Source organism: Xenopus laevis, chromosome 8S (genome assembly GCF_017654675.1).
Source record: "Xenopus laevis strain J_2021 chromosome 8S, Xenopus_laevis_v10.1, whole genome shotgun sequence".
Taxonomy (NCBI): domain Eukaryota; kingdom Metazoa; phylum Chordata; class Amphibia; order Anura; family Pipidae; genus Xenopus; species Xenopus laevis.
The window spans coordinates 21,397,947-21,416,720 of NC_054386.1; the positions used below are offsets into that span (position 1 = coordinate 21,397,947).

General features: G+C 39.2%; 1 protein-coding gene across 3 annotated transcripts in view; it reads left to right on the plus strand.

Moving 5' to 3' along the window:
• Positions 1–299: 299 nt before the first annotated feature.
• The window catches only part of ttc7b.S (tetratricopeptide repeat domain 7B S homeolog), a 72,431-nt gene continuing 53,956 nt past the window's right edge, over positions 300–18,774 (plus strand). The window contains exons 1-5 of one of the 3 annotated variants that reach the window (XM_041575345.1): positions 300–586; positions 2,017–2,171; positions 4,426–4,594; positions 9,549–9,679; positions 11,290–11,411. In XM_041575345.1, the coding sequence (XP_041431279.1) occupies positions 466–586; positions 2,017–2,171; positions 4,426–4,594; positions 9,549–9,679; positions 11,290–11,411 (698 nt within the window). In that variant the 5' untranslated portion in view covers positions 300–465. The remainder of the gene's footprint in view (positions 587–2,016; positions 2,172–4,425; positions 4,595–9,548; positions 9,680–11,289; positions 11,412–18,774) is intronic. The other 2 variants (XM_041575346.1, XM_018232429.2) reach the window with 2 other exon arrangements.

An 18,774-nucleotide genomic window follows, 5' to 3' on the forward strand; every position in this document is an offset into this window, starting at 1 on the left:
ATATTTTCACATAAGAAATAGAACATTATTCTAGGCCTGTCTGTCCCTTGCTGCACCTTTGGTTCTGTCTCTTGAAACAATGTAGTGGAAGGCTGCCTTGTGTTACATCTTTTCAGAAGTCAGAGCCACCAGGTTAGAGAATAGAAGTGGGCAGAGTTGCTTCAAGTAGCAGTTTTATTTACAAATGACTATAAATGTGTAATGTACTAGTGGAACGTTGTGTAGTGTTGGTTTTATTTACTTGTAAAGTTTTCCTGAAAGTGGAGGGTTGTGGGACAGAAAGGCTGATGTGCTGTGACTGAGCAATTTGCTTGTGTAGTTCCCTATTCCACAGCCTGGCGCCGCTCTCCTCTCAACTCTCCTGTCAGAGACTCTTTGTCGGCCGGTAGCTTCTACTACTTACCCGGGCCTCAGCTGGGGCCTCCCCGCCCACCGTCTCCAGTTTACTCCGCAGTCTGACTCGCCATGGCTACCAAGAAGGCCGGTTCCCGCCTAGAGACGGAGATTGAACGCTGCCGATCTGAATGCCAATGGGACCGTATCCACGAGCTAGTGAAGCAGCTCTCCGCCAAGCTCATCTCTAACGGTACGGGGAATTCTAGGAAAGGCCCGTGATTCAACTGCGGCCTACTCGCCCTCGGCCTTTCCTAAGCAGCCGACCGATGTGAGGTGGCAGTAGACGAAATTCTTTATAGCCCTAACATAGTTCTAATTGTACCTCAGGGCTTGTATCAGATATCCCTGTGTTGTGCAGGTGTATTAGGTAAATTCACCCGGAGAAGGCCCTGCTCTCACAGGTCTCTCATATAGTTTAGTTTCAATGCAAGATTTATACAGAAGCCTTTGCAGTCATGGTGGCAATTTATGCTTAGGCCGGGTTGCCAGGTGTAATTTTCAAAACCAGCCCAAGTCAGCTGCAAAACCAGCCTAAAACTAGCCAAGAGGCATTCAACAGTAGCCCAAAATTAGCCCAATATGTGCAGTGATAAATAAATGAATATATGTGAATATTCACCTTATTTTCACTGGTTCGCAAATTTTTCCATGAAGCAAAATTGGACAGATTCACCCATCACCAGGGGCCTAACTACAGAGTTGGGTCCAGGAAATATAGGGGCCCCATAAGGCCTAATACATATACAACTTTAATAAATATTGGTAAAACAGGTCAGCCTCAAGACATTTTGGTAGCCAGCAGATTTTTGTCCCAAAATTTTCTCAAATTGAGGAAAGTCATCGGAAAATGCGAGAATGCTTAAAGGGATACTGTCATGGGAAAATATATTTTTTTTCAAAATAAATCAGTTAATGGTGCTGCTCCAGCAGAATTCTGCACTGAAATCCATTTCTCAAAAGAGCAAACAGATTTTTTAATATTCAATTTTGAAATCTGACATGGGGCTAGACATATTGTCAATTTCCCAGCTGCCCCATGTCATGTGACTTGTGCTCTGATAAACTTCAATCACTCTTTACTGCTGTACTGCAAGTTGGAGTGATATCGCCCCCCTCCCTCCTCCCCCCAGCAGCCTAACAAAAGAACAATGGGAAGGTAACCAGATAACAGCTCCCTAACACAAGATAACAGCTGCCTGGTAGATCTAAGAACAACACTCAATATTAAAAACCCATGTCCCACTGAGACTCCTTTACATTGAGTAACATTGAGTTACATTGAGAAGGAAACACAGCAGCCTGCCAGAAAGCATTTCTCTCCTAAAGTGCAGGCACAAGTCACATGACCAGGGGCAGCTGGGAAATTGACAAAATGTCTAGCCCCATGTCAGATTTCAAAATTGAATATAAAAAAACCTGTTTGCTCTTTTGCTCTTTTGAGAAATGGATTTCAGTGCAGAAGTCTGCCGCAGTAGCACTATTAACTCGTGCTTTTTGAAAAAAAAACAAAACATGTTTTCTGATGACAGGATCGCTTTGAAGGAGAAATTAACCTGTGGCGGAATAACCCCCAGGTATCCCTCCCTCCTCCTCCTTCTTAATTATTTATTTTCTATTCAGATGACATGGCTGAACTTCTTCTGGGAGAGGCCAAACTTGAACAGAATCTTAAGGATAACCCCATCAGACAAGGAAGAAGTCCTCGAGGACCACGGCCTAAGCTCACAGATGTCCGCAAGCACCTCACAGCTGCACTGGACAGAGGCAATCTTAAGGTACCAATATTGTATTCTATTTAAGCCAAATTAAATGTTAATGTTTGTTCATGGAATCAACTTATCCATGATGCAAAGATGTCCATCAGATTGTCCATCCAACATACATGTGCAAACATATTTCCCTTTTTGTTTTATGTTATGTTTGTTTCAGGCATACTTGAGAATCGTGTTTCTTCACAAGATCTAATAGAATTCTATAAGAATTCTTTTCCATTTTTGCTCTTCCTTCTGAGGAACGGGGGGGGGCGGAACATAATTCATAAGCATGATAACCCTCTGATCTAATAATGCATATTATGGACAGGTCTCTATTGTAGTGTTGGGTAAACTTATTTTTGCAGAGAAAAAATATTAAATGTAATGTCACATTATGTGCTTAATATGGTATTTTACTCTTTTTCTTAAATTAATTTCTAGTGTGCTGTATTAACACTTTCTTATTACAAGTAAGAACCAGGGGTAAATGGAGAAAACTGCACATATCATTGCCCACTCAGCAATGAAGAAAACAATTAGTTTAATGAGTCTTGATTTGGTATGAAGCCAGTTGGTTAATACCATAAATAATCTAGATAGATGCAATGTGTTCAGCTTCTCACTAACAGCAAGAACTGCCTAGAGCTGCATTAAAAATCTTGTCTAAATCTTGTCTAATATCTTCCAATTCTGTGTTAAATAATTATTTTGGTTATGTGAGGGTAGCGATGAGGATTAAGCCAAACTATGCATGGAATTCTACTAATTTGGACTGGACTTTAATTCTGTACTGTGACTGGTATTATGGGGTACTGTAATGGCCTAAGTCATGATAACTCTCTCAGTACTACTACTACTGATATGTAATACTATGTAACTGATTTTCTAGTTTAGTTAAGCGTCTTGTCAGGCTGAGCCACCAAGGTTACTAAGGTGTCCAGCAGGATCTGAATAGTTGTAGTTAGCTTTAGTTAGGAGCCATGTATTTTGGCACATGGGCCACGGTATATAAAAAGTGCACCTATTCTAAAATTTCTAGATAGCTAGCAAAAGCATGAGTAACAGTCAAAAAACACAAGCAATTGAAATATTACACTTAGTTACACTATATAGTAATTATATTATTACCATATTGTGCAAGAGGCAAGTGTTAAAAAGATTGTACCAACAGGGCATGACAAGGCTTTTCCTACAAGTTTCCCAGTCAAGTTTCTTTGCATTCGTTTGCTTAAAGGGGAACTCCACTACAACATAACTTAAGCCTTTTGAAAAGTAAACATAATTTCAAGAAACTTTGCAATATACATCAATTAAAAAATATGCAGACTTTTCATGATTTTTAATGAATTCTGACAGTTCCCTGAGCCTAGCCCCCTGCTCTCCATCTGATCTGACTGACTACTTTGCTGAGCTGGCTGACTACTGTTACTTTGTATAAACAGCCAGCTGTCCTTAGCCTACATCATCCAAACCCCACAATTCCCTGCACACGTGAATTCAATAAGGAAAGGAACATCACAGTGCAATGCATTGTGGGTTATGTAGTTCCTGCATGCTGTCTGTAAGCTGTGAAGAAGTTTGTAACATCAGGGTTTTAGTCCCTCCTTCCCTGCCAGGATTTCAAATGATGCAGAAAGAGAAGAACTGTTAAACAGCTGGATTTCAGCATAGGAAATGGCATTTATTCATTCTTTTTGAAGAAACAGGTGACTGTGATGGATATATTAGGGATTTCTGTGTTATGTGGGCCTCTTTATCAAATTTTGATTTGGAAGCCAGAGTTCCCCTTTAACCATTGATTAGCAAATTAACATATATAAATCTCCAATACCTATATTGAGTTCAATAAAAAACAGAATTTCTCCTTGAATCATATGGCCATATTGTCCTTATCTGCAAAGTACAACATAGGATGAATTCTATGAAAAGAAAAACAGCAGTTGGTTATACGCCTGAAAAACAGTAAGATCATAGCTTGCATGTCTCACTATATAGCATCTGAATTGTCCAACTTCTGTGTAAGAGATGTGTTTTGAGGGTTCTAAATCACTGGGTTCATTTCCCAGGGTTCCACAACTTGTAATTGAGAAAATTGCAAAAGTATATCAGTTAACAGTAAAATTCTAAATATTCAATCTGCCATTGTTTTCTGTTATTGTTCTGTTCTTCAGTGGCTGAGAATACCCCATGTGTACTGCAGTGGAGTAGAGTGTTTTGACACGCTTAACCTTTCTATATACCACAGGTACTAATTAATTATTTTTTCTGCTTGTAGCAAGATTTAATGCAAGAAGTCAACCTGCTAATGGCAAAGCTGAATTATGTTGAAGGTGACTACAGGGAAGCCTTAAGCGTTTATGCCAGAGTAGGCCTGGATGACCTACAGCTTGTGGCCTCTCCTGCTTATAAGCTGAGGATGATTGCTGAAGCCTTCTCAACTAAAGGTAGGACTGTTGGTGTTGAGACCAAATGCTTATTAATAAGACCAGTTTAAATAGCAATATATTTTCATGGTACATTTAAAGAGGATGTTCACATGTTACAAAGTCTTATCAGAGTGGTAGGAATTTGCACAACTTTACATCTTAAAATAAAGCATTACCAATTAAGCGCTAATATGCATTCCTGTGTTGTCATTCCTTTAAACAGTAATCAGGTTGGCTGATGATTAGTCCATCTGACGATCTCTGTTAAGCTGGCCATAGACGGAAAGATCCGTTCGCACGAATTGAGGATTCGTATGATTTACGGACCGTGTGTAGAGAGTCCCGAAATTTTTCGTCAGGTCGATATCAGTCATTTGGTCGATCGGACAGGTTAAAAGATTTCTGTCAGCTGTCGATAATATCTCTGCATGTATTGCCGATCATACGATTTTCAGTGGGAGACTGTCCCCAGCTTTGGTCGGACATAACTTTCGTATGATTGCTGTCAGGGGCAGAACATCGGCTGATCTGTTCTTTTACTACTGTATGTGATCGAAATGGTTAGTGGCAGGCCGTGAGATGGGGAAGTCTGATCGAGGATTCGAACGATTGGATCTTTGCATCTATGGCCAGCTTTAGTCTGAAGTGAAAGACAGAGTTGCTGCCCCTGCTCCAGAGGCATAACCACTAGCCTCTATGGGGCAGATTTATCAAGGGTCGAATTTCGAGTTCATGGGATTTATTTTAAACTGCAATTTGTTTAAAAAAAATATCTAATTTTTTTGTACTTGGATGAATAGGATCGACTCGCAAACTCGAATCGAATTCGATTACGGTTTTTTCTCAGAAAAAGCCTTGATTTTCAGGAAGGCAGCAAACAACAAATTGATCCCAGGATGTCCCCCATATGCTAAAATAGCAATGTGAAATTTGAATTTTCACTTTCGACCCTTGATAAATCTGCTCCTATGTGTAAGGCCACCTAAAGGCAGGCATTTTTTAAAGCATTATAATGGACAATCTTTTACTTTTGAACATCTCCTTAAGTATCACCCACTTTTTTATTTATTCGCATAATGAAAGAAAATATATTTTACCTATGTACTGTAATCAAAATATTTTAATGTTAGTTGCTATTGACAGCAGTATTTGTCTGCCAGTTTTAGTCTTTTTATGGCTAGTCTTGCATCTTGAAACAATTCAGCAAAAGCCAAATACTGTACCTTTGAAGAAACATGAACAAAAGCATCATGAGAGCTGCAGGCTTTGCTAGAATAGAGCCGGGCTGTGCTACACTGATTCAAGTGTCTGAACTAAATGTAGAGAAAGGAACAACCATGTATTGCTTTAAAATTACTTTTACAAATACCTATAATCCACTTTTTTGGGGGTAGAATTTCCAGAGTCACATGTATTATAATATAGGGCATAGGTGCTCAATGCAATTACAGTATCATTGGGGTGTATGTGACCAACTGAAGGGGCAACTTGTTCACATCCCTGACTGTTAAAGGAACAGTAACGTCAAAAAATAAGTGTTTTAAAGTAATGAAAATATAATGCAGTGTTGCTGTGCACTGGTAAAACTGCTGTGTTTGCTTCAGAAACACTACTATTGTTTATATAAATAAGCTGCTGTGTAACAATGGGGGCAGCCATTCAAAGGAGAAAAGGCTCAGGTTACACTGCAGATAGCAGATAAGCTCTGTCTGTCTAATTGTGTTAGTTAACCTGTGCCATTTAGCCGTTTTTCAATTTCCGCCATTGCTCCACAACAGCTTGTTTATATGAACTGTAGTAGTGTTTCTGAAGCAAACAGATCAGTTTTACCAGTGCAGGGCAACAGTACATGATATTTTCATTACTTTAAAACACTTACATTTTTTGGTGTTACTGTTCCTTTAAACAGCTGGATTTCAGCATAGAAAATGGCATGTATTCATACTTGAAGAAACAGGTAACGATGGATATATTAGGAGTTTCTGTGTTATGTGGGCCTCTTTATCAAATTTTGGTTTGGAAGAAAGAATTTCCCTTTAACCATTGATTAGCAAATTAACATATAGAAATCTCCAATACCTATATTGAGTTCAATGAAGGTTAAAGCAGAATTTCTCATTGAATCATATGGCCACATTGTCCTTATCTGCAAAGTACAACATAGGATGAATTCCATGAAAAGAAAAACAGCAGTTGGTTATACACTGAAAAACAGTAAGATCATAGCTTGCATGTCTCACTATATAGCATCTGAATTGTCCAACTTCTGTATAAGAGAAATTATGTGTTTTGAGGGTTCTAAATCACGGGGTTCATTTCCCAGCGTTCCACAACTTGTAATTGAGAAAATTGCAAAAGTATATCGGTTAACAGTAAACATTCTAAATATTCAAATTATAGCATTCTGCAGGCTTATGGTTCAAGGGCAACTTGTACACATCCCTGTTTTTCTAGAAAGTTTTTTTCCTTTCAGCCTAAGTAATAAGGGAGTATTAGGGATGACCTATATATATATATATTCGTAGCAAGCTTTTGGTCCATGCCTTTTCTTCAGCTTCTGGCCTATACATTAGCAGACTTAATGTCATTGGTTATATTTAAATGATGCGGATGCCATAAGGTGAGTTTGTCACAACCACCTCTGACCCGCTTTCAAATTTAATGTTGTACTTGATGAGCTGAGTGGTTGGCTTTTAATGAGTTCTATTTCTAGAAAGGCTGTGCATGACAGGTACAGAGAAAGTATCAAATGAAAGAGAGAGGGGTGGGGGATAGGTGCAGAAAACAATACTCCAATTAACTGCTGTGGAAAAAACAATGTGATGCATGAAAAGGACAGACAGGTCAGTGGGAAGGTCTTTCCCTGTAACCTGAGAATGGAGGAAATAAAAATTGTATTTCACATGCTGTTGGGAACAGTGTAATAACTTCATTTATAAAGTGTTGCTTGTGTAGTAGTCACATTTTAGTTTTTAATGAGTACTTTCGTCCCACCTGGTTTTGGACAAGCCAGACTTGCATTTATAAAGTGCAGTGTCGCACTTATGCAGAACAAGTTGTAGAAAATCACTGGGTAATGCACAGTCCAGCAGACAGGTCAAGTCAATCGGCAGACAACGCCAAATTGCCCCACAAGCACGGAAAGGATTAAACAGACACACCTTTCCATGTAACTAGCAAAAGGGGTTAAGATACATTTAACATACACAATTCCCTTCGGGTAAAAAGGTTTGTTTGCAAAGACAAACGTATTAAATTTTATATGTAATAATCCAAAGTGGACCGTGCGTAAACTATACAAAAAGATCAGATAATATTACAAAATAACAGACAGAGTAGCAAACAGTTACAAAATAAAAAAAGGATAAAAATATAAAATACAAAAACCTACATGCTGTACATCACCCACACAAGGGTCTTCCATGAGTTCTGTTCCGGGAGGACAGAAGAAATAGTGATATATACACCTCCCAATGCAACTTGGTCCCCAAAGGCCTAATGTTTTCTACAGTAACTGGTACTTCTGTTGTGGCTATTGCTGTAGCAGTACCAATGTGCCTTGAAGTATCCATTTTTGTATAACATACAAATTGTCCACTACAATCCTCTAAACATGTACTGAATGTTAGCATAGTATTTGGGATGGCTTTGAATATTGCAGTTAACATGTGCCCTGGTATAGCAGAAATGTAATTACAGTGACAGCTGTAAACGCATCATACTGAATGGTACAATCCTGCAGTGGGTCGGGTACCCAAGGGTTACCCGCAAAAACCTGTGGTACCCTGCGGGTTGCAGGTAGACGTTTTGCGAGCAAGTATAGATGCGGTTCGGGTCACGGGTCTTCTCAATAGTGAGTTTTACTCCTTTTTTTCTGATCACGCCTACTTCTAATGATGTCACTTCCAGTTTACAATTACAACACTTCCTGTTTCTTGATAAAATGATACCTCTTCCAAATGGAAAGAGGCAACAGTTAAAGCTCAAACAAAGAAAAATTTTGATTTATGATTATTTGTGAAGTTCTGTGACATGCTAAAGAGTTGTTTTGGCATATTTCTTTAAACAGAACAAGATTTAATTTGGACACTTTCCTGCACTACAGATTAACTGGGGCATGTATTTACTTTACTCCATGGATGACCAACCCCAGCCCACCACCTCTTTCACCCAATATGCCCCTCGAGTGGTTTCCCTGCTTTAAGTACTTTGGAATCACTATTCATATTCACCCCAATTTAGACCACCTCAATTTACAAACTCTCTTACTTCACTCACAGCGCAACACTTCGGCAGGTGAAGTTACGCTAACGTTACTGCGCCAAGCAAAGCAAAGTTGCGCTAGCGTTGCCTAATTAGCATACAGCGGGAAGTTAAAGTACAATGGACGTATATGTTGCAGCAAATACATTGCACTGCACAAGCCCAGGGAAGCTAGATAGAGTTGTTATATTGCCCTACACATGAGTTTATGTGCCATATGTTAGGAAATGTAGGGGGAAGCAGGTTACCCCAAAAAAAATTTACGCCTATCACCCTGAAAAAAGAAAAGTCAACAGCGTTTTTTTGGGACTTTTTCAACTAAATTTAGAGGAAGTCCTAGCTACTCTATTTCACTTCTGGTCTGAGGTGGCGAAGGCAAGTCTGGCGCAAGAGGTGTTAGAACCTGCTGTGTTAAATTGTTGTAATCACACAGCTGTGTTGTGTATTACACAACTATCATATTTCATATTTCAGGGGGCAAACTTGTTTTATTAGTGACCTTGGGCTAATGCACACTACAACCCGCTCATTTTCTACTGTGTATAAAAGTTTGCAAGATAGCTTTGGAAAATAAGGTACCACACTTGATTTTATACTTGTAGTATCCAGTAAAGCAGATTTAGGAAAGCCAGTTTAGTGTGGCTGACTCTAAAGTGTCAGCCTAAAATGGGCATGGTTAAATTTTGACTTTTGTGTGTGTTTGTTTTAGGTCTTTGTTTGGAGAAACTGCCAAGCTCTTCTTCCACTAATAGTCTCCATTTGGATCGTGACCAGGAAATTATCACTTGCTATGAGAAATCTGGAGATATTGCACTGCTGTACCTTCAAGAGATGGAGAGGGTATGTATCAAAGAATCTGACCCCATTGTTTTTTTTGTTTTGTTTTTTAATCCTTCCCCTTTCAAAGCTACTGACATATGTCTAGGTATTTAAAGGTAATGTAAACTCAACAATAAGGGGGTTATTTATCAAAATCCAAATTTTTCAGATTTTTTTTAAATAAAAAATGTCCGACCAAACTAGAAAGAATTACCAAACACACGATGGCAAGTGTAGCGGGGCGAACCCCTGCATGTTTAATTCACATCAATGATGTAACGTTTCGGGGGCGGACCCCTTCGTCTGACGTAGGGGGTCAGCCCCCGTAACGTTACATCATTGACGTGAATTAAACACGCAGGGGTGCGTCCCGCTACACTTGCCATCGTGTGTTTGCTCATTTCTTCTATATGTGCATATTGGAGAGGTGCCTCTTTTCCAAACACCAAGCATAAATCTTGGGAGAGGCTGGGGAAAATAGGAATCGTTTCTGCACGACCAAACTAAAGTCCACTATTTGCCCTTATTTATCAGTAAAAAAACTCGGAAAAATTAGATCGGGAAAAAAACGCGACTTTTTCGGATTGTTGCATGAAAAACCCGAATTTCATGAGGGTTAAAACATCTTCAAATGTTTAAGGGGACATCTGCCATTGATTTTTACATGAATTGGGCAGGTTTTAGATGGAGTATTTTCGGATCCAGACTTAGAACAGATTTGGGCCATAATTAATCGAAGAAGTCACGTTTTTGTTTTTTTTTGGTGTTTGCAGTGTGAAAACGGACGCCGTTACAAAAAAAAAAAAAAAAAACTTGATAAATAACCCCCTAAATGTTTGTCCAATGAAAGAAATTGGTATTCAAATCAAATTTTTATTATAGATTAAAACCAATAAATATATGTCATTATTTATTTGTAAATAAGCAATGGCTGCCTCTGCCTCTTTCTATTTTGTACCATGGTGGGACTACATTCTGAACATTTTATAAAAAAAAAAAAAGCCTGATAATTTTAAAAGAAGCCAACTCGTTAACAGACTTGTGAAGAAGTATCACTTATGCTTCATTGTTCCAGAAGAGACAACGAACAGTGCAGGAAACAACAGAAAAGTAGTGTTTCAATTGCAATTAAATTTATACAATTTGTTCCTACAAAGAATCTAACTCGACATAAGCCTTAAAATGTCTGTGTCCTGAAAAATCATCTTTGTCTGTGGAGAGCAGTTTGTTGCAGATATTCCTATTTTTTCAACTGGCCTGGATCGACAATATTTCAGATTTACACCTTTTATATTATAACATGGCAGGCTGCAGTATGCAAAACATTGAATCTCTCCAAGTAGCTGCACCTCTAACAAGTTATTATAAAGGAGAGAACTGCTGCCTCAACTGAATGGATGATGGCTGTACTGTGATACTATGTATTGCAGCTTTTGTTTCCAGCAAGCCATCCTGTCTTCACCATTTAGCTACATGCTCCACTTTTCCTGGTGTTTAAACACCTACTCTAATAACTTTGAACTGCATTGAGTTCATAAAATAAATATGTAGCCAGCCAACGTCACAGTTCAGCTATCCAGTGCCTGACCCAATACCAACAAAATTTTTTTTCTTTTGATTTCATTTATCAGGTACAAACAGTCAATCTCCAGAACCGGAGTCCCAAGCCGGGACCTGCAGCCCCAGACCAAGAACTGAGTTTCTTCTTGGAGACTGGCCTCCAGCGAGCGCATGTTCTCTACTTCAAGAATGGGTAAGTTACAGCTAAATTACCATCTGTAGTCATTGTTCACTATTGAAGCCATATTTTTCCACAAGCCAGAGTATATGAATGGGTCAGTTGTTCTTTTTTTTTTACCAAAGTGACACTATCATTTTTAATGTTATTGAATAGTCAAGGACATTTCATGTAATATCAGTGATTGTTGCACAGGTCTAACTTGTTTTTATTGAGTCATGAATATCACAAATTAGTCACTATAGCCCAATGCAATGTATACATGCAATGTGTATACTGAGTAGGCATGCACCGAATCCACTTTTTTGGATACGGCCGAACCCCCGAATCGTTCGTGAAAGATTCGGCCGAATACCGAACCGAATCCGAACCCTAATTTGCATATGCAAATTAGGGGCGGGAAGGGGAAAACATTTTTTACTTCCTTGTTCTCTGACAAAAAGTCACGCAATTTCCCTCCCCGCTCCTAATTTGCATATGCAAATTAGGATTCGGATTCGGTTCGGCCGGGTAGAAGGGTTCGGAGAACTAAACACTCTTGCCAATAAAAACCCCTACCCTCCATAGTCCCCCCGCACAGGTCTTAACACATATAAATGCCCCTAAGCCGGTAATTACCCCTTGTTGCAGAGTCAGTGCAGCGGAGCTCATGGGGGCCATCTTTGGCGCTTCGGTAATCTTCAGGAAGTTAGCGCCGTATCTGCGCATGGCAAGTTGGAGCATTTTCCTGGTTCGTTTCAACTGTGCATGCGCCGAAAGTGGAGAAAATTACCAAAGCGCCAGAAGAAGACCTGAAGATTACCGAAGCGCCGGAAGATGGTGCCTGTGAGCTCCACTGCTCTCTCTGCAACGAGCAGTAATTACCGGCTTATGGCGCATTTTGTTATAACTCACAGCTTGTTCACATTGTATTCCCTCTCACCACTGTCTACATACAGACAATCACATTTGCTGCAATAGTCTGTGCTTTGCCTCAGAGGGATCAGAGGACCCATCGGGAGCCACTGTTAGTGGTTGCTGTGGCATATTCCATTTGAGAAATATAGTGCCTTTTATTACATATCGGGGTTAATTTCTCTTTAAAGTCATCTAAAATTATGCAAAGCTTTTCTATATTTTTTGTAAATAGAATATTTGCTCAATGTAGAAGTGTGAGTTAAAATGATAGGGACACATTGCCATTAATAAGAGGAATTGGGTCAGTGTCACATAGGGTAATGACACGCATATTGTTTTGTCTTCTATTTCTTAGCTATTTCAGTATTTATCCAGTGAAAAAAAAGCTACAACATGCAACAGTAAATGCAGGAAAAAGACTAGTTAACCAACCTTTTGGAATGTCCAGTGTCTCTTATTTACTTTCTTACTTTTTTCTTTTTTGCTTTTATATGTTTTTATCACAATTTTCTCATTTATCTGTATATTAATGAAATTCTTCTGCAGTATGCATTTGCATGAAGATGAACAGTATGTATACTAAATTAACAACCTCTGTCAACCCTGTAGATAGTCATTAGATTTCTGCATGAACATCATGTTAAAAGTAATTCGTAGCGCAGAAATAAATTCTAGAAAATACAAATCAAACCTTGGTTTGTAAATGATTAAGTGGTATAGTCACTCCAGCACATGAAAATGGATAGAGGACTTTGGTTCTGTATTCATTTTGGAGAACTTCAAACCTTGGAGCCTTTAGATTTTTCTTTATCCTATAATAAATTAAAGGGGCTTTATATATGAATTTAAAATACTATTAAAATATATATCATTTTTCTTGTGTGATGTTTAGCAGAGTATTATATGCTGATGCCTGTGGACCATATTATAGGTATAGGACCTTTATCCAGAATGCTCGGGACTTGGGGTTTTAAGGATAACAGATCTTTCCATAATTTGGATCTTCATACCCGACTTCTATTAGAAAATAATTTTAACATTAAATAAATCCAATAGGCTGAAGGATTAATTATATCTTCGTACAAGGTACTGTTTTATTATTACAGATAAAAAGGAAATCATTTTAAAAAATTTGAAATATTTGGACAAAATGGAGTCTATGGGAGACGGACTTTGCGTAATTCGGAGCTTTCTGGATAATGAATCCCATATCTGTACAATGAACTTTGAAAACTACCTTTGGCTGTACTTGATGCCTAACTGTTTAAGTAACTGTAATCACAACCTGCTCCAAGTTTTGAAATTTTAGTTTAAAAGCATTGTCAAATTTCAGTGTAAATTGTATCTATGCGTATCTAATAAGCATGAATGAAACTAGTTAAAACACAGTAGACCTAATAGGGATTGACTGTGTCATTCTTAGATTATGCTCATGATTTCAGTTGTTTCTCAAAGCTATGAAAATGCAAAAGGTATGCAAAGTCATCCTTGTTCTTTATCTTCGGCAGGCTTACCATCACTTCACAGTATTTCTTGCCATAAATTCTGGGGATAAATATAAATTGAAATAGATTCTCACCCATATTCTTCTTCCCCAAGAGTCCCCCGTCACCACTAATGTCTATCATAGGCAGTGTTTATTAACCACATCACAACTGTGTACCTGAGGAAGGGGTCGTTTGCCCATAAATGTTATACAAAAGACTGAAAATAATAGTTGATAACCTCAATAGCAAGAATAGAATGTGTGTTGGGTTCCATAATTCTGTGTATATGAACTGTGGCTCGCTAAACAGATGCTCCCAGCACCACTCAGTGGGTGGGCCAGACTTTGAAAAACAAAAAAGAGTCAAGAGGAGTGAGCAATGTCATTCCATATCACAGATTACAGATTGGTAAGGCACAAGATGCATAACTCATTAGGCAGCAAATCGGAGTCAAGATCTGGCTGGCTCAGTGCAGGCATTGGGATTTGCGGTGTAGGTATCTTCCCATACTTGCCAAATCCTTTCGTATCTCTGGGGACAGCCTCTAGTCCAATATGTGAGTTTAAAGGAAAATTCAACCCGTAATAAAAACAATCCCTACCCTGGGTAGAACCCCCACCCTCCTCCCCCCGGGCAAATGCCTATAATTTTTTACTCACCCTGCTGTTCAGATTCTGTCCTCAGAGTTCACGGCAGCCATCTTCTTTCTTTGGTATTTTTTGGAAGTTTTCGGCGCATGCGCAGTTGGAGTACATTTCCAGTCCGAACCACTGCGCATGCGCTGAAAGTCACAAAAAATGCGCATGCACAGTGGTTTGGGACCGGAAATTTACCGTCAAGATTTCCGGAGAAGAAGATGGCTGCCGTGAACCCGAGGCCAGAATCTGCATGGAGGGGTGAGTAAAAGGTAGGCTGGGGGAGGAGTGAGGGGGGTCTACCCAGGGTGGGGGAGGGTTTTTTTTTAAATTCTCTGTTCGTAAGAGACCGTAGACTTGCAATTGTTACCCTCCGTTCCTTGAGCATTGGTGCTGTGTTTACTAGCCACTTTCTAATTATCAGTTTTCGTGCATAGAATAGGAGTGTACAGAACATAACGCTTTGATTGTTTTGGGGAATAATGTCGTCAATAACTCCCATGAGGCAAATCTTAGGTGAAACGACTCGGGGGAACTCTAGATTGGAATGTAATTCACCCACTATATTCCCCAGTAATGTTGTATGTGTGGGCAAGAGAAACAAGGCACTGGGCTCCTGGCATCTTGGGCAATTTGCCATGTTTCCTTGTTGAAATTTGGCCAGTCTCTCAGACGAATAGTATAGTTGGTGTAGGATTTAGAACTGTATTAATTTGTCTCTGGATGAGATTAGGTAATTGTATGCTTTGGTTGTGGCTTCGTCCCAGGCCACGGAGTTCAGACTGATCATCGCTGCTTTCCATTTTTCAAAGGAGGTTTGGACAGGGGGTGGTTTCATTGCTATTAGGCTCCTATAGCATCTAGTCACTAGTTTATGTTGGTTGTCAGCCCAGAGGATTCCCTCTTTTCCCGGTGGTTCATACGATGTTTGCAGTTGCTGGAATTGTTGGTAAAAAGCATGGCGTAGTTGTAGGTAGGCACAGAATTGGTGTATTGCATTTTTAAACTGTACCAGATTGTAAAAAGATTTACCGAGTGGTAAATACCATTACTGTTTTGTAAAACAGGATCATTGGCATTGTAATCTTTATTCAACAGCTGCATCTATGGCCTTTTTGCTTGGCAATGACCAAAAATAATGGCCTTTATTTGGCTGGGTATGTTATTATTATTATTATTGGGAAATATTTTCTTGATGGTTTTATTCTCCAGTGTCAGTATGAAGTATTTATTATTGTTATTCAACAGTAAAAAAAAGCCAAAAACAGAAGAATTGCATTCTCATTGTAGTTTCTGGATGGCAGGTAGGGTGTAATGCACAGTAGCTGCAATCAATTCTTGTGGCTATGATTCAGTTACCAGGCCCTATAATTACCTGCGGTTACTAATAGCTACCGTTGCTTCAGAGGAAAATAAAACATTGACCGTGAGAAACACAAGGCACAGAGTTGTTATTGTGTTCAATGTGTCCCATGAGACCTGTTCTAGGAGGTTTGATTTTTTTAAAAACTCTCAAGGCGTAATAGAAGGTCAGATATTTAATTAATACAACTTTGTCAGTAATGAGTTGCATTTTACTTGTCACTTTTTAGTCTGTGTGTCAGATCAGTTTATTTTCATTTGTTGTTTTTCTAAAAAATGTAATATTTATGATTGCAAGCGCAGTTGCAGGCCCATATATTTCCCTGCCATCAGTCCCTTGAAAAACCCCATTCAGATGTTAATCCTCTTGGTAACCACATAAAAAAAAATGTTTAGATATTTAAAATGGGAGTAAAGGCAGGTTGTTTCAGTTATGTGTTGCCATCCTTGTGGCCCATACATAGACCAATAGGTTGCTGACTTGGTCTGGAGCTCAGACAGATTTGTGCCCATCATTTTGCACAAACATGCAGATCTTTATTTGTATTTCCTCATTCAGAAACCAACAGGACATAAATGGACAGATTTATTTCCAAGGGTCGAATTTGACCATTTTTTTCATGGTCAAAACTCTCAAATTCGAATTGTGAATTATCCAAACTCGATTCGAGTTTTTATTTGGATTTAAAGATTTATCATGCTCTGGCCCTTTAAGAACTCGATTTAGACTGTTCGCCACCAAAACCTGCCGAGTTCATCTATAAGTCAATGGGAGACGTCCAGGGACCAATTTGGATATGTTCGTAGTAGGGATGCACCGAATCCACTATTTTGGAATCGGCAAAACCCCCGAATCCTTTGTGAGAGATTCAGCCGAATACCGAACCGAATCTGATTCCTGATTTGCACATGCTAATTAGGGGTGGGAAAGGGGAAAACATTTTTCCCCTTTGCATATGCAAATTAGGATCCAGATTCTGTTCGGACAGGCAGAAGGATTCGGTCGAATATGAATCCTGCTGAAAAAGGCAGATTCCCGAAACGTATCCTGGATTTGGTGTTTTTTTTTTTTTTTTAGAGAAAAAAAACTCAAATCAAGTCTAATTCAAATTTTCGACTTGGAAAAATTTGTTTGAGTTTTAGATATTCGTTTTTTTTATTTTTATTAAATAACCCCCCAGTCGAAGTTCGAGTATATTCGAATTGAATCGAGTTTTAAAAACTCAGGGGAATTCGAAATTCAAACTTTGATAAATGTGGCTCAAACTGTCTTTTCTCTTTGCATGAATGTTAGAAATTGTTCTTTTACATTAAAGCGGTTGTTCACCTTCCAAACACTTTTTTTTCAGTTCGGTTGTTTTCAGATTGTTCCCCAGAAATAAAGACTTTTTTCAATGACTTTCCATTATTAATTTTATACTGTTTTTCCAAAATCTAAGTAGTTGTATGTTCCCGTCTCTTGTGTTTCAGTCTGGCAGCTCAGTACTTCAGGTGCAGACTCAAAGGGTAAGGCCAGACGAGAAGATTCGGGGAGATTTTGTCGCCTGGCGACTTATCGCCACGTCTTTTGCGCGACTATCTCCCCAAACTGCCTCAGCGTCTTTTTCCCATAGGCTACAGCGCAAAATCGCCTGCGCTAATGCACACGCGGCAATGCGTTTTCAATAGTCGCCCAAAGTTGCTTCACTGAGGCGACTATTGAAAACACATCGCCGCGCGTGCATTAGCGCAGGCGATTTTGCGCTGTAGCCTATGGGGAAAAGACGCTGAGGCAGTTCGGGGAGATAGTCGCGCAAAAGACGTGGCGATAAGTCGCCAGGCGACTAAATCTCCCCGAATCTCCTCGTCTGGCCTTACCCTAAAGTGTTACGATTTTGCAACATTTAGTTGATACATTTCTCGGCAGCATCTCTGGAGTATTAGCAACTATTGTATCAATTCTAACAGCTGCCCGTAATGAAACCCAGAGATTTTGCTCAGCAGGGACAAAGATAAGAAATGTATAAACTAAATGTATCAATTTATAACAGTTTACAGAGTCTGCGACCCTTCTCACCGAGCTGCTTTAGAAGGTGAAAAATTACACTTTACACTTCAATATTAGAAAAATGGTGACACAAAGAAAATAGAAAGTAATCGGAAAAAGTCGTTATTTCTGGTGATTTAACTGAAAACAACTCCTTTAAGAATGACTTATGATTTGCTATTTACTCTCATTTGTATTGCCATTTTAAAAATGTTTTGTCGGTCTGCATAAACTAAAATGTTTTTCTAAATAGTAAATGTAAACTCATTTGATCTTGCAAGGATCCCACATTCTGCTTCATGGCATGTTGTCAATAAACTGCTTGGGAAGCTTTCTTTCTCCCTTAAGACACACAAGCTATCACAAATATAATTTCTGTGTAAATTTTTGAGCGCCAGCACTGACCAAATCTAACAACCACTGAAAGTAGAGTCCTGCATCAGGTCAGGTTCCCGCAGGTACCCGTGGAATACCTGCAAAGTGGTTGGCTTTAGGGCAAAAAGTCCCCGATTCCTTGACTTAATCCCTCCCACCCTCCCTTGTGGTTCTTCTAGTTTTTTTATTTTTGTTGTGAAGATTTGACGCGCTGGAGTGACGCCACTTCCGGTCAAATGTGACGTCACTAACGATTGAGTGCCCCCCTGGTCGGAGCGTTAGTTGTCCTATTGCAGGTCGGGTAGCGGGAAAATGCAGGTCAAATTGTGGGTACGGGTTGGTTATAGGTTTCAAAAAATGGACCTGCACAATACTCTAACTGAAAGTGCTTTGTAAACTATAAAATTCTAGTTACCATGAATTAGTCTGTAATATGCCACTGTGGTGGATTATACATTACTTCACAATTGAGACCCACTAGAATTTAAGCTTGGATTTATTAGAGGCTGTCTATTTAATGCATGGCATAGAGAATCAGTCAGTAGTTAATGCACTGCTGTTTTCTTTAGTGTTGGAAGAGTTGATCACTGTCAGCA